Consider the following 12,685-nt stretch of genomic DNA (forward strand, 5'->3'; position numbering starts at 1 on the left):
AAGAAATTAAGCAATAAGTATGATCTTTCAAGATATATCACTAAAATGAATGCAGAAGACTTGTCATTGTTTAAAACCGATGAACATGCCATAAGTGATTGCAAAGTCAAGAAAGCTTGGAAAATTGTGAAAATTGCATAAGAAGAAGATTTCGGTGTAAAGAACATAGAGTAAATCTTGAAGTTAACTTGATGGTCTCCATCCCTCACCATGCACAAGATCATGAAGTATTGGCAGAATCTGTTTTACACAGCATCGGTAGCTTTGTTTTCTAGAAACTTGGAGATGTCAAATCGTTTTGGCTTCATCTTCTTGGCTTTGGCCTCTGTCATGAACTTGGTCATCTCCTTAAGCCAATAGGGCATGTCATCTCCACCACTGCTGGTTCTGTTAGTCCGTGGAGCCTTGGAATGCTGTGCTTTTGAGACTGCACCCGCCTGCTCCAATCTGTGCTCTTCGACTGCACAGATTTCCGACAGCCTCCTCTGCTTCGTCTTCCTCTGAGGAGAGTTCAGTGCAGCCTTCCCCTTCCGTTTTGGAGTTGCGATTTTGCGCTGCTCTGAGGACTCTGCCTCCACAGGCTCTGCAATGTCAACTCTACTTTTGTTATTTTTCACTTTCGCCTCTTCCTCAGAGTGAAGTTTTCACACTAGACAGCCCATCCACAACATAAATAGAAGACATGTGCGTATTGATCCTTCTTGTAGATCCAACCTGAGCTCCAATGCCACTGCCACAGCATTAATGTCATCACTCGCTACTTCAACGGCATCATCAACATTGCCAACGCGTACGGCATTCTGCAAATCTCCAACTTCTTCCCGGGGCAGCCATCATACATGAGGGGGCCGGTGTATCATCCAAACCAACAATTTCAGCACATTCTTCAATAGAGGGCCTAGCGGCACTACTTTGCTGACACTATCCACCGAATTTCCTTCCAAATTACCAATTTCATGATGGCATTCTTCAAGGGGAGCCATTATATTAGTTCAGGGACTGTACACTCATCACCAAAAATTCGAGCATGAGTATGAGCTCAATTCCTCAAATACTCCGAAATTTCTTCGAATTCTTCTTCAGAAGGCTCCATCTTGCACGTGTTGTCCTTCTTCTCCGGCACTTTCCTCTCATTTTCATTTTCTATCCCTGAACAAAGAGACACAAATATGAGAATGTATATCAGTGATAACTTTCAAATGTAAGAATTTTCATATGTCCATTACCTTCTTCATCTAGAGCTATCAAAATAAATGTTGTCAAATTCTTGATTTGTACGCTGTGATTAGTTGTTTGTTCTTGCTTTATGATTGTGCTTCTGGGTATACTTTGTGGTAGTGCTCGGCCAACTAGGTGTTTAGTATTTTGCTTTCCGTCTAGTCGCTTAGTATTCTTCTAGGGTTAGTTTTCTTCCTAGTTGTTGAGTGTTTCTGTAGGTTTCGTCCTAATTGCTTAGTGTTCTTCTAGGTTTCCTTCTAGGTTGCTTAGTGTTTTTTTAAGTAGGATGTCTAAGTGGTTGAGTCTCCGGAGATCTTAGCGTTAGTGTTCGATCAATCCAGGTGCTTGGGACGAGGACTTTGTGCTTAGCTATAGAGGTGTGTGCTAGAGCCGTAGAGTTTAGTGTGTCTAGTGTTGTGTTCTCTAGTTGATATTAAATAAGGTGGAGCTCATGTCGTGCAATTTTAAGTCTTGTATTCAGCGTGTGTTTGTTTTATCTTGTGAATATACACGTATGTTGTTCGATTGTGTAGTATTTGTGTTTTTCATGCTAGGTTGCTATGTGATCTATCTAGGTGCATGTTAGGATCTATGTGTGATATGATATGTCTGCGTTAACGTTTGTTCGTAGATGCAGCGAGAAATAAAAGACGATAATAAAATTCATTAGTGTAAGGTAAGTCTATATCTATCTAGTAAATATGTATTTTGGGATGTTGTGGTGCAAACCCAAGTCCACATTGGAAGTTGTGAAAAAAAATTTCACACCTTATAAGTTTCAAAATGAACTCCACTAGTACGAGGTATTTTGGAGGAAGTTCAAAAATAAATTTGTGCGGGCTCGTTGACTACTCCACCTTCAATTAATTTGATTGATGGAAAAAAAAAAAATACCATGGGTTTGTTTCTCCAATTTTTTTTTTTAATTCGATTTTGAATATATATTTTATTTTTTTACAAAAATCAACATTCAATAAAAAATATTATTTTTATATTACCGATACAATTTTCTATATCTCATTAAAAAAAATTCAAATCAAAACACTAGACAAACAAATCCATAATATTCTATTTACACATATATTTTTATAAAATGAAACTATGTCTTAATAGTATTTTTAAAAATATATATTATATTATTTGTTTCACAAAATATCATATCAAATAATATTTAATTTTTTAATATTTATAAAATTTTCTAAAACTCTAAATTATTACAAAACTGTTATCTAAACGAATTCGATATTAACATTATAAATAAATAAACATGCTTGTGGTCTTTATGTTCGATTCATTTTATTAATTTATTCTATATTTTTATAAGAAAAATTAAATTATACTATCTCCTTCTCTTTTTTTTTTTTGTAAATATCCGATAAAAATTGATATTTTTCTATTTTATAAAATTTACTAAATCAAAATATATTTAATAAATACTTCCTCGGTCCCATCGTTTGTGTTTGATTTATTTGTAGATACGATAATTATGTAAAGTATGATCAGTAAGTAATTAATAAGTATGTTAATAAAAATAATTATTATAATTAAGATAATTAAATAGTATAATTAAGATTAAAAATATATATATAAATTATGAAATTTGATATGTAATCAAAGTGTATAGTTATATTTTTTTTAAAAAAAAAACAAATAAGGTGGGACAGACATAAATAAAAATAATAGACGAAAAATGTGGGATGAGGGAGTATTAAATAACTACAAAACATTTTACATCGGACTCACAAAATCATTTTATTTCTATTTCTTTTTCAAAAAATAAATATTTTTATTTATATTTAAACCTCCATCTCTTTATAAAATTAGTTTATGTTAATTATCAATAAGTAATTTTTTTTATTTATTTGTATTATAGAAAATTTTGATCTCTATTAAATGATATTCATATTACATATATTTTTATTATATTTTTATTGTGATATAATTTTTAAAATATTTAAATACATATTTTATTTTTTTATCATGTATATTAAAAAAATTATAAAATTATCAATATTATTAATTATATAAAAAATAATATCATAACTCACTATTATTAACAAATTAAACATCATTTTCTTAAATAAGGTGTTGAAAGGGTTCAATTATCTTAAGATCCGTCTCAATTCAATGTATATTTTTTATCATTTTCTATTATAGAAAGCGTAATCATTCACTAAAATACTCTAAATTTTTACTTAAATTGAAACATATCGTTACACATACAATTATTTTATATATAAAATCAAATAACAAAAATATCGAAATCGCTTGTACATTTCCACTAATTAATAGAATACTATTATTTTTTAATTTATTATAAAAACTCCAATTATCCTATCCTTAGGCAAAGGGGAAGTATTAAATATTTTATTCAAGATAGTATAAATTTATATTACATCAATTTTAATTTTCTTTTCAAAATGGCAATTAAGATAGAATGAGAGAGTATTATACAAATTTATATGATTATTCTCAATCCACCAAAAAAACAAAATCTATTCAAAATACTATTATTTAAACCCTAATTAACAGCTTTTATTTTCTGGCAAATACACTGACATATTATATTAAGGGTGTGTTTGTCTGGAATATGGATTTTGAGTTGGAATTTGAATAGTAAAAGTTTTGAATTTAAATAGTTGTACGATGTGATATAAATAGGTATTGATGTGATATTTTGAATGTAAAATTGATTTTTAGTATAATATAAAAAATAAAAAATAAGTGTTTACTTTGATATTTTTAGGAAAAAAAAATGAAATGAATAGTAAATTTAAAATCCGATCCCCAAACAAACACACCCTAAATCAACAAACAAATAAATATACACGGCATTAACTTCCTCACGTAATTATTGTTCACTATATATTATTTAATAATAATAATAGGTATGTCTTTTCATCAATTTCTTTATATGTTTTGAATTAATATTATAAATATATATATATATTATCATAAAATTTATAATATATTTTTTTATTTAAAAGAATCAATAATTAAATATAAAATATACTTTTTTTATTGACATATTTTTGCATGCCTAAATTACAAAACATTTCAAACTAAAAACACAACGAAAGCCATCCAATAATATTGGATCCAACTTAAAAAAATTATGGATGTGTTTATTTATTATTTCACATCAAAATTTTTACATATTTTCTAACGGTTCCAATAAAAAATTTATATTATAATATATTATATCAAAATAATATTTAAATTAAAATTAAAATTACAGTTCTAAATTCAAATTAAAACCAAACAATAACTTCATATTTGAATTTGACCCAAATATTTACAGAACTAACCTCAAGTTCGTCTAATTATACAAGTGAGCTCTTATAATTAAAAAATTATAAAATTTATATATTTAAGTCTACTTAGGCCATCTTCAACCCATCATCTTCATTTATCCAGTTTTAACTTTAAATATGCAGTTGCTAAAGTAATTTTACTCCAACCATAATTTTATTTTTCACTGTTATTCTTCAAATATTTAATTTTTCCTATTATTTTAAACAAATTTTTATTTTTATAATTTTAAAAAAATTTAAAAAATAAAAATTAAATTTATAATTTAAAAAAATTAAAAAATTTAAAAATAAATAAATGACGTTTTGCTACAGTGCAATACCAAACTGTAGCAAACTTTAAATTTGGAGCATGAAATGGCGTTGGATTTGAGCACTATCGCGGCAAAAATGGTGTTGAAACACCATAAATAGAGTATAGTTAGAGATGCTCTTAGTTCTATAATTTTGCAAATTGTTGTTGTTATTATTATTTCCGAATGAGTTAAAAGGTCAAAAGTTTTCAAAAAGCAAGGGATAAAATTCAAATCATAATCCAATAAATTTCAAAAGAAAATAAAAAATAAAAAATGATGGGCACTATATTTATTAAATAAATATTTACAAAGAAAGATCCCAATGTGGTTTGTCATGGGTACGACACAAAGTTACAAAATGGGTAAGAGTTTGGTCGAATAATAACCACCTATCATCTATGTCACTTTGTATTTTTATTTTCAATTTTTTTACTATTTAATTTATTATTTCATCTTACAAATATTAAAGTCAAAGGTTTCAAGGTTTTTTAAAATTTGTAGTTTTATAAATTTTTAGAAATTGATAAAAACTTAACATTAGAAAATTTATGTTAATGAGTAAAAAAAAAAAAAAAAAAAAAAATCCGTTCCAGATGTATTCAATATTTTTACTTTAAAAACATAATTAAGGTTGTTTTGATTTGTTGATTGTATTTGGATTTGAAGGCGAGTTGGAATTACCTTCGAAAGTATTTATAATATTAAAAGAAAATAAATTTAAAATTCACAATTAACTTCCAAGATTTAAATTTTATTTAAATAAAAATCAATGAATTTTATGAAATAATATAAAATACTTTTAGTTTAAATTTCTTCGACAAAACATAATCTAAAACTATATATATCAGTTCGATTACAGTATTGATGCATTAGATATCAGCATCGTTCTAATTTTATTAGAATACACAGAGTAAATATTCAGAAAGCATCAAACTATAGTGTAAATAACAGCGTGTTCTTGAAATAAAAATTATGTATTATTTGTTTATTTTTTAAACAGACGTTCCACAAAAATAACTTGATGCTTTACAAAAGTAGGTATGATGCTTTGTAAGTAATCTATAAAATATATCGTGTTACTATATAAATATATTTGGTGCTATCTGAACTTTGAATTGGTGTATCATAACAATTGAATAGTGTTCTTTGAAAATTTGAACGGTGTTATAACCACAGTATTATGTTACTATATAAATATATTTGGTGCTATCTGAACTTTAGTGTGACTTGTCTGTCGGGTCTAGTTTTCAGGGTATTAGGTTCGATCGGAGATTTATCCAATTTGCACTTTCGGATAGCGGCTACAGATCCCATGTCATAAATAAAAAAATAAAATAAAATAAAAAAAAGGAGGTTTTTGTATAGTGAAATGGACATTCTCAATAATGCACACATGCGATTGTCTCTCCATTCCCAAATCCCATGAATAAATGCAACTACATGCTTTGTTTGTTAGAGCTCAGCTGCTAAACGAGTCGAATCGAACCGAATCCCAACTTACCATGTTTGAACTCCGTACACTTAGTCCTATCCCCTTAAAAATAAATCAAAAAAACTACTACCATTGTTCAAGCTCACACTAATAAATATTCCAACCAAACACATAAATTCCCATCCCAATCAAGTCCTTGCAATCAATTGCTGTGCAGATTGTGACCATTTTTAGCCCTTCATTTTTCTAACACATTAAGACACAAAATACATACACACTACACTTACTCTTCAACGATGGAGCTCAGCCCAATGCTCATCTTCCTCATCGTCTCCGTCCTCATCGGCGCCGGAGCGCGCCCGGCCTTATCGTCCAAAGGTATTTCGATTCATTTTTCTTTTTCTTATAATGTGTGCGCTCGAGCGATTGGATTGTTTATCCGATGAATTGTCGAATTCTATCGAAGGGAGGTTGAATGCGACGATCAATTACAACATTGGATCGTCGGAGGTTTACGAAATCGACTATAGAGGACCCGAAACACATACCTACATTCCGCCCCCGAATCGGGCTGCCGGAGATCGGCCACGGATCCATCATCGTCGCAAATCCAAGCTCAAAAAGGCCACAAGAAATGTATGAATATTCAGCTATGTGTGTTCAAAATGTTTGTTTCAATTTACCCCAAATTTTCACTTTACTTATAAAAAAAAAAAAAAAAAGATATCAGATTCAATTTTTATTTTCTAAATCGAAAAAAATATGCTTTTCTTACACTATAGTCTTGGCCAAAAGGTGTTTACAGGAAAAAGGTTGCAAAATGCCAAGAACATGTCATGTCCTAATAAATATGCTTTACTTACTTACACTTTAGTGTTCACCAAACAGTAAAGAATATTGTCTATACACTAACACTAACAGCAACAAGTGAAACTAAACAATTAGAGTTTTTAAACCATGTCTAAACCGCCGCCGCCGTGGCCGCCGCCGAAACTGGTTTCCGACGACGTGGTCGAGATGCCGATCATCCCATTCAAATCCGAGACACTGTCCTGTAAGCTCGATATGAGCTGAGACGTCGTAAAACTCGTACTCGGCTTCGATCTCGGGACAATCGGGACTTGCGATTCGCCCTCGAGCATTCGCACCACGCGCCGCATCGTAGGCCTTGCCGTCGGGTCCGGGTGCGAGCACGCCAACCCGACCAACAAAATCCGCGTCATCTCCGCCTCGTCGAACTCGTTTTCTAGCCTCGGATCGACAGCCTCGATTAACTTTCCTTCCCTATGCAATCCCCACACCCATTCGACCAAATTGCTACTCACCCCGACTCTGCTCGACGGGTTCGACTCCTTCGCGATCGGCCTTCGACCGCTCGCCACTTCCAACACCACCGCGCCGTAGCTAAAAACATCGGTCTTGTCGCTGGCACGGCCCGTTAGTAAATACTCGGGCGCCAAGTACCCCATCGTTCCCGCAGCCGCCGTCGCATCGGGAGACTTGTCGTGCCCGACCTCCCGGGCCAATCCGAAATCGCCTAATCGGGCGTTGAACCCTTCATCGAGCATGATGTTGCTCGTCTTTACATCGCGATGAATGACCTGATTTTCGCATTCTTGATGCAAATACGCTAACGCCGTTGCTACGCCGAGCAAAATCTTGCGCCGGTGCGGCCACGGCAGGACAATTCGGGATTCGAACAGGGCCTTGTCTAAGCTCCCATTGCACATCAGATCATAGACTAGTAATATTTCATCCTTTTCATGGCACCAGCCTTGAAGCCGGACGAGATTCCGGTGCCGGAGAGCTCCGATGATCGATAATTCCGACAGAAACTCTGCCTTCCCCTGCCCGGAATGGCTGCATCTCTTCACCGCCACGACGTCGCCGGTCGCCGGAAAGATCCCCTTGTAAACTGTCCCGAATGCGCCATGGCCGATTATCCGGTCGGAATTGAATCCTCCGGTGGCCGATCTCAGCGCTTTGTAGCTGAATTCCTTTGGCATTTTGATCACATCTGAAGCGATCGTGTTCGAATTCAACTTCAATTTCAAATTTGAACTCATATCCCCTTTGGAATTCTTCCTGTAAATCCATATAAAAGCTAGTGCACAAAACCCCAAAAAGAAGGCGCCGGCGGTGACTACTCCGGCGACCGCCCCGGGACTGCCGCGACAGAGCTCGTTGCGGCAGTTCCCATCTGTTTTGTGATGCGACGCCGTTTTGGTTCCGTCGGCCTCCGGTGCTGGAGATGGATTGGCTATATCCGGCGACGGCGCCGGTGATTCATCGAACGACGACGTGAAGCTCCACCACTGGATTGTGTGGACCTCCGTGCTGCCCTGAGTCGAGCCGGAGAAGCCGACGAACATCGAACCGTTCGATATGTAATCGGCAAGATCAAAATCGACGGACAGGATTGGGTCTTGGGGCTTCGAATTGGAATACGAAACGTAGACTCTGAGTGACCGAGTAGACCCGGAATATTCGACCCACGAGTTCACCGAGTCGCCGCTCTTCAAATCGACGGCGATCGTTCCCAAATCGCCAACCGCCGTGGAGACCATCGAGTTTAAATCCAGACCGACGTGGTTGCCGTTAATGTCCTTGAATTCGACGTCCATCAGGGTGTCGAACTCCACCGCCACCGCGCCATTCACGGCGCCGCCCTTCCCATCGGTAATCCCTAAATACGGGCCGCCGTCTCCGACGTACTCGTCGTCCGGCGAGATGACGAAGGCCAACCCACCGCCAATTGAGGATGGGTTCAGATTCGAGACGGAGAACGAGAAGAATGTAGAGAAGCTCGCCGGAGATTCCATCCCCGGCCGGCGAAATTCGATCGGGTTAGAGTACAAAACTTTGCCGGCGCCGGAGTTCGGGACGGTGAGGTCGCGCGTAAGGCGCACGCTCCCGTTGCTCAAGTGGGCATCGCCGAGGAGCTTCAGCCCGGAGAGAGGCACGCTAGAGAAGTCAAATTTCACCGCCGCCGATACATTGCCGCCGGAGAAAATCAAAATCAAAATCAAAATACAAAAATTCCGATCGGAAAACTCCATCTCTAACTCTAAATCGCAGAGAAATCCATCGCTAAAACAGAAATATTTTGTGACCAAATTTGTTGGGGAAGAAGGAAAGAGAAGAGAAGAGAAAAGAATCAAACCCCAGACCGTAAAGGGGCCGAGACACGACAACCGGGGCGCCACGTGGCGGCAATCCAACGGTGGATGAGGACAATCCGAAAATCCCCACGCTCTGCAGCTCCGACGACGTTAGCAGCGGCGTGTCGTTGTCGGCTTTCGGACTGCTAATTGGTAAGCGGCGAGGGAGGAGGGCTCAATTTTATTTTAAAAATAGAATATAGAATATTATTATTAGTATTAGTATTATTTTTCTGAAAGTTGGTAGACCCACACAAAGTTATTATAATAATTATTATTACTATTATTATTAAGCGAAAATTGATAATGATGGAAATGGGTAGCCGTTAGTGTTAATGTTGGACGTGGTGGAGAGAAATCCGAAAAGCACGAAGACGAAGTGGAGACGAGACGGAGCGACGTCGTTTTGGTGTTTACGAGAAGGGTCGTGAGTGGACCCACCCCACACTTCATAGTAGTACATCATGTTTACATACATATTTTTGTCAGCTTGTTTGGACTGAGTTTGGGTTTCTGTGGGAATGTTGTCTGGTTTTGGACAATTTTCTACGTAATCCCATCCTGTTTTTATAATATCATAATTCATATATATATATATATTTGTATTGTTTGGTTAGTTTATTATTACTCCCTAAAAGTAAATTTGTGGTCAAATAATTATTTTAAATATTATATTTTATAGAAAAAACAATATGTTGAAACTGACACTTTTTTTTTTTTAATTTATGTTTGTTTTATAATAATTGACGTATTTTTTATTTTTATTTGTGCTAATATTTTAGTTTTAGTAAAAATTAATAAATCAAAATATATTTAACAAATATAAATCAACTTAATTAATTATAAAAAATATAATATTATACATAATGTAGAACTCACTCAAAATTCTTTTATTTTTATCTCTCCCCTCATAAAACAAATACTTCCTCCGTCCCGAACTATAGTTGGGGTTGTGTTTGACACGGAATTTAAAGAATATTGATATTATATTAGTAGTGGGTAAAAAGTACGGGAAAAATATTTTTTGCCCTTGTGAGTGTATTAGTGTAAAAAAATAGTGGCAATTATGTAATGAAAAAATAAGGATGATTTTATAGTGATACGATTATTTATAGAAATGAGACTATTGTTTTGGAACAGACAAAAATGGTAAACTGAACTATTCTATTGGAACCTAGGAAGTATTTTTATTTACTTTTAAAACTTCATATCTTTTTATTAAATTAGTTTATGTACGTATTTTTTTATTTACTTGTGTTATAGAAAAATTATTCTCTACAAAATAATATTTATATTGCATATATTTTTTATTGAGATATAATTTTTAAAATATTTAAATAGATATTGTAATATTTTTAATCATATATACGCTAATTTTACTTCAAAACTATCCATATTATTAATTATAATAAGACTATGTTAGACATAAAAGAAATACATGTTTTTATAGAAATTTATAATAATTACATAGTAAAAAATTTGTCTAATGAATTTATCTCAATCCACAACCAAACATCTAAATGAGTAGAAAATATAATTGAGATAATTTTTAATAAATCAATAATATAGTACTATAGGTGGTTTTAATAATTTAAACAATCTATAACATGATTCAGTATATATTTTTAAAAAATAAGTACGTAAATTGTACTCCCTCCGTCTCAAAAGAAGTATCTTATTGAGAGTTGGTACGGAAATTAAGGAATAATAGTATTTAATTGAAAGTGGGTATAAGTAGAATGTAAATGACTAAAATGATGTCATTGCTTTTTTAAGGATTTTAAAGAGTATGCTAGAATAATAATTAGGGGTAGTATGAAAATGTAAGAATAATTTTATTATAAAGTGAGGATCACGATTACTAAATAAGGAAACAAGACAATTATTTTGGGACGGACGAAAATAAAAAAAAAAAGAGGGAGTATAATTATTCTCCTTATTACCATCCAATTGAAATTTAACTAATCAGTGTAATATAATTATGTAAAAATAGAAAATAAACAATAACAATGCACATTTAACACCAAATTGTGTCAGTATATATTTAGATTAATTGAATCTGCCTCTCATATTCCTTAATATTTTTAATATTAATATAAATATATATAATATATATTCGATTATATATCTTACCATTATATTATAAATTAAAATAGTATATGTACTATATATGCCTAAAGTAATTATATTAAATATATTTGAAGATTGTATGATTATCTTATCCAATATTAACTTTTTTTGCAATCTTTTTATTATTTTTTCAATTGATTTACACAAAAAATAAGTCATACTAACTTTATTTATTAAGCTATATATTTACTTAAATTATTTTCAACAATAAAAAAAAAAAAAAAAAAAACTATAGTTATTGTATAAATATGACAATCTATATTTATTTTATATATATATATCTATTTATTAATATATGATTAAAAAAAAAAAAATGATAAAAAAAAAAATTTATTATTTATATTTAATTTTAATTAACAATAACATTAATTATTTTGATTAAAGTCAAATTTTATAAATTTTATAAATTTTTTTATTGGTTAGAGTGAAACATACTAATAGTTATTTAGAAAGTTTAATTTGATATTGAATCGACAATCTAAATAATTATTTGTTTAATATCATATATTTTATTTTCTTAAAAATAATTATAATAATAAGTTAATTAATGATATTATTTTCTATTAAGTATCTTTTTTTATATTATTTTGTAAATAAATTATTTATTAATTTTTGTTTATAGTTTTTAGCAATTAAAATACATAATTATTTTAAAATAACAATCTTAAAATAAATAAAAATTACAAAAATATTTTAATCTATTTTTAATAATAAATAATATTGTTAATTATGTTTACTATTAAATATTAGCTGTCGTACTTTATCATATTCCTTCCGTTCCACTTCAAATGGACTTTCTGAGATTTTAGTACATTAGAAAATAATAATATTTTATTGTTTAGCAGAAGAAGTATGTAAGAAATTTTAACATTTTTGTAATTACACATTATGTATAGATAAATTGTATGTGTAATGATATTTTTATAATTTAGGTAAAAAGTTTAAGGTATTTTGGTATTAGTGTATAAATATTTTACTAAAATATTAAAGAAATAGTTTAGAGTGGGGCGGACAAAAATAATAAAAATGGTAATTTGAATTGAGACGGAAGGAGTATATTACTCGTATATCGTAACATATGTATATGTGTATTGCAAAATTTATTTTGTAGAAATTTACGTTATATATATTTTTTGG

General features: G+C 31.9%; 2 protein-coding genes across 2 annotated transcripts; one reads left to right on the plus strand and one right to left on the minus strand.

Moving 5' to 3' along the window:
• Window positions 1-6,486: 6,486 nt before the first annotated feature.
• Window positions 6,487-6,984, plus strand: LOC127266393 (uncharacterized). The gene is made up of 2 exons (XM_051296627.1): window positions 6,487-6,635; window positions 6,724-6,984. The coding sequence occupies exons 1-2, from the start codon at window positions 6,554-6,556 to the stop codon at window positions 6,897-6,899; spliced, it is 258 nt and encodes an 85-aa protein (XP_051152584.1). The 5' UTR covers window positions 6,487-6,553; the 3' UTR covers window positions 6,900-6,984.
• Window positions 6,917-9,587, minus strand: LOC127266392 (L-type lectin-domain containing receptor kinase VIII.1). Its single transcript, XM_051296626.1, has one exon. The coding sequence runs from the start codon at window positions 9,314-9,316 to the stop codon at window positions 7,208-7,210; it is 2,109 nt and encodes a 702-aa protein (XP_051152583.1). The 5' UTR covers window positions 9,317-9,587; the 3' UTR covers window positions 6,917-7,207.
• Between the last annotated feature and the right edge of the window lie 3,098 nt (window positions 9,588-12,685).

Source organism: Andrographis paniculata, unplaced genomic scaffold, assembly GCF_009805555.1.
Source record: "Andrographis paniculata isolate CXL003 unplaced genomic scaffold, ASM980555v1 Contig75END, whole genome shotgun sequence".
Classification (NCBI taxonomy): Eukaryota; Viridiplantae; Streptophyta; class Magnoliopsida; order Lamiales; family Acanthaceae; genus Andrographis; species Andrographis paniculata.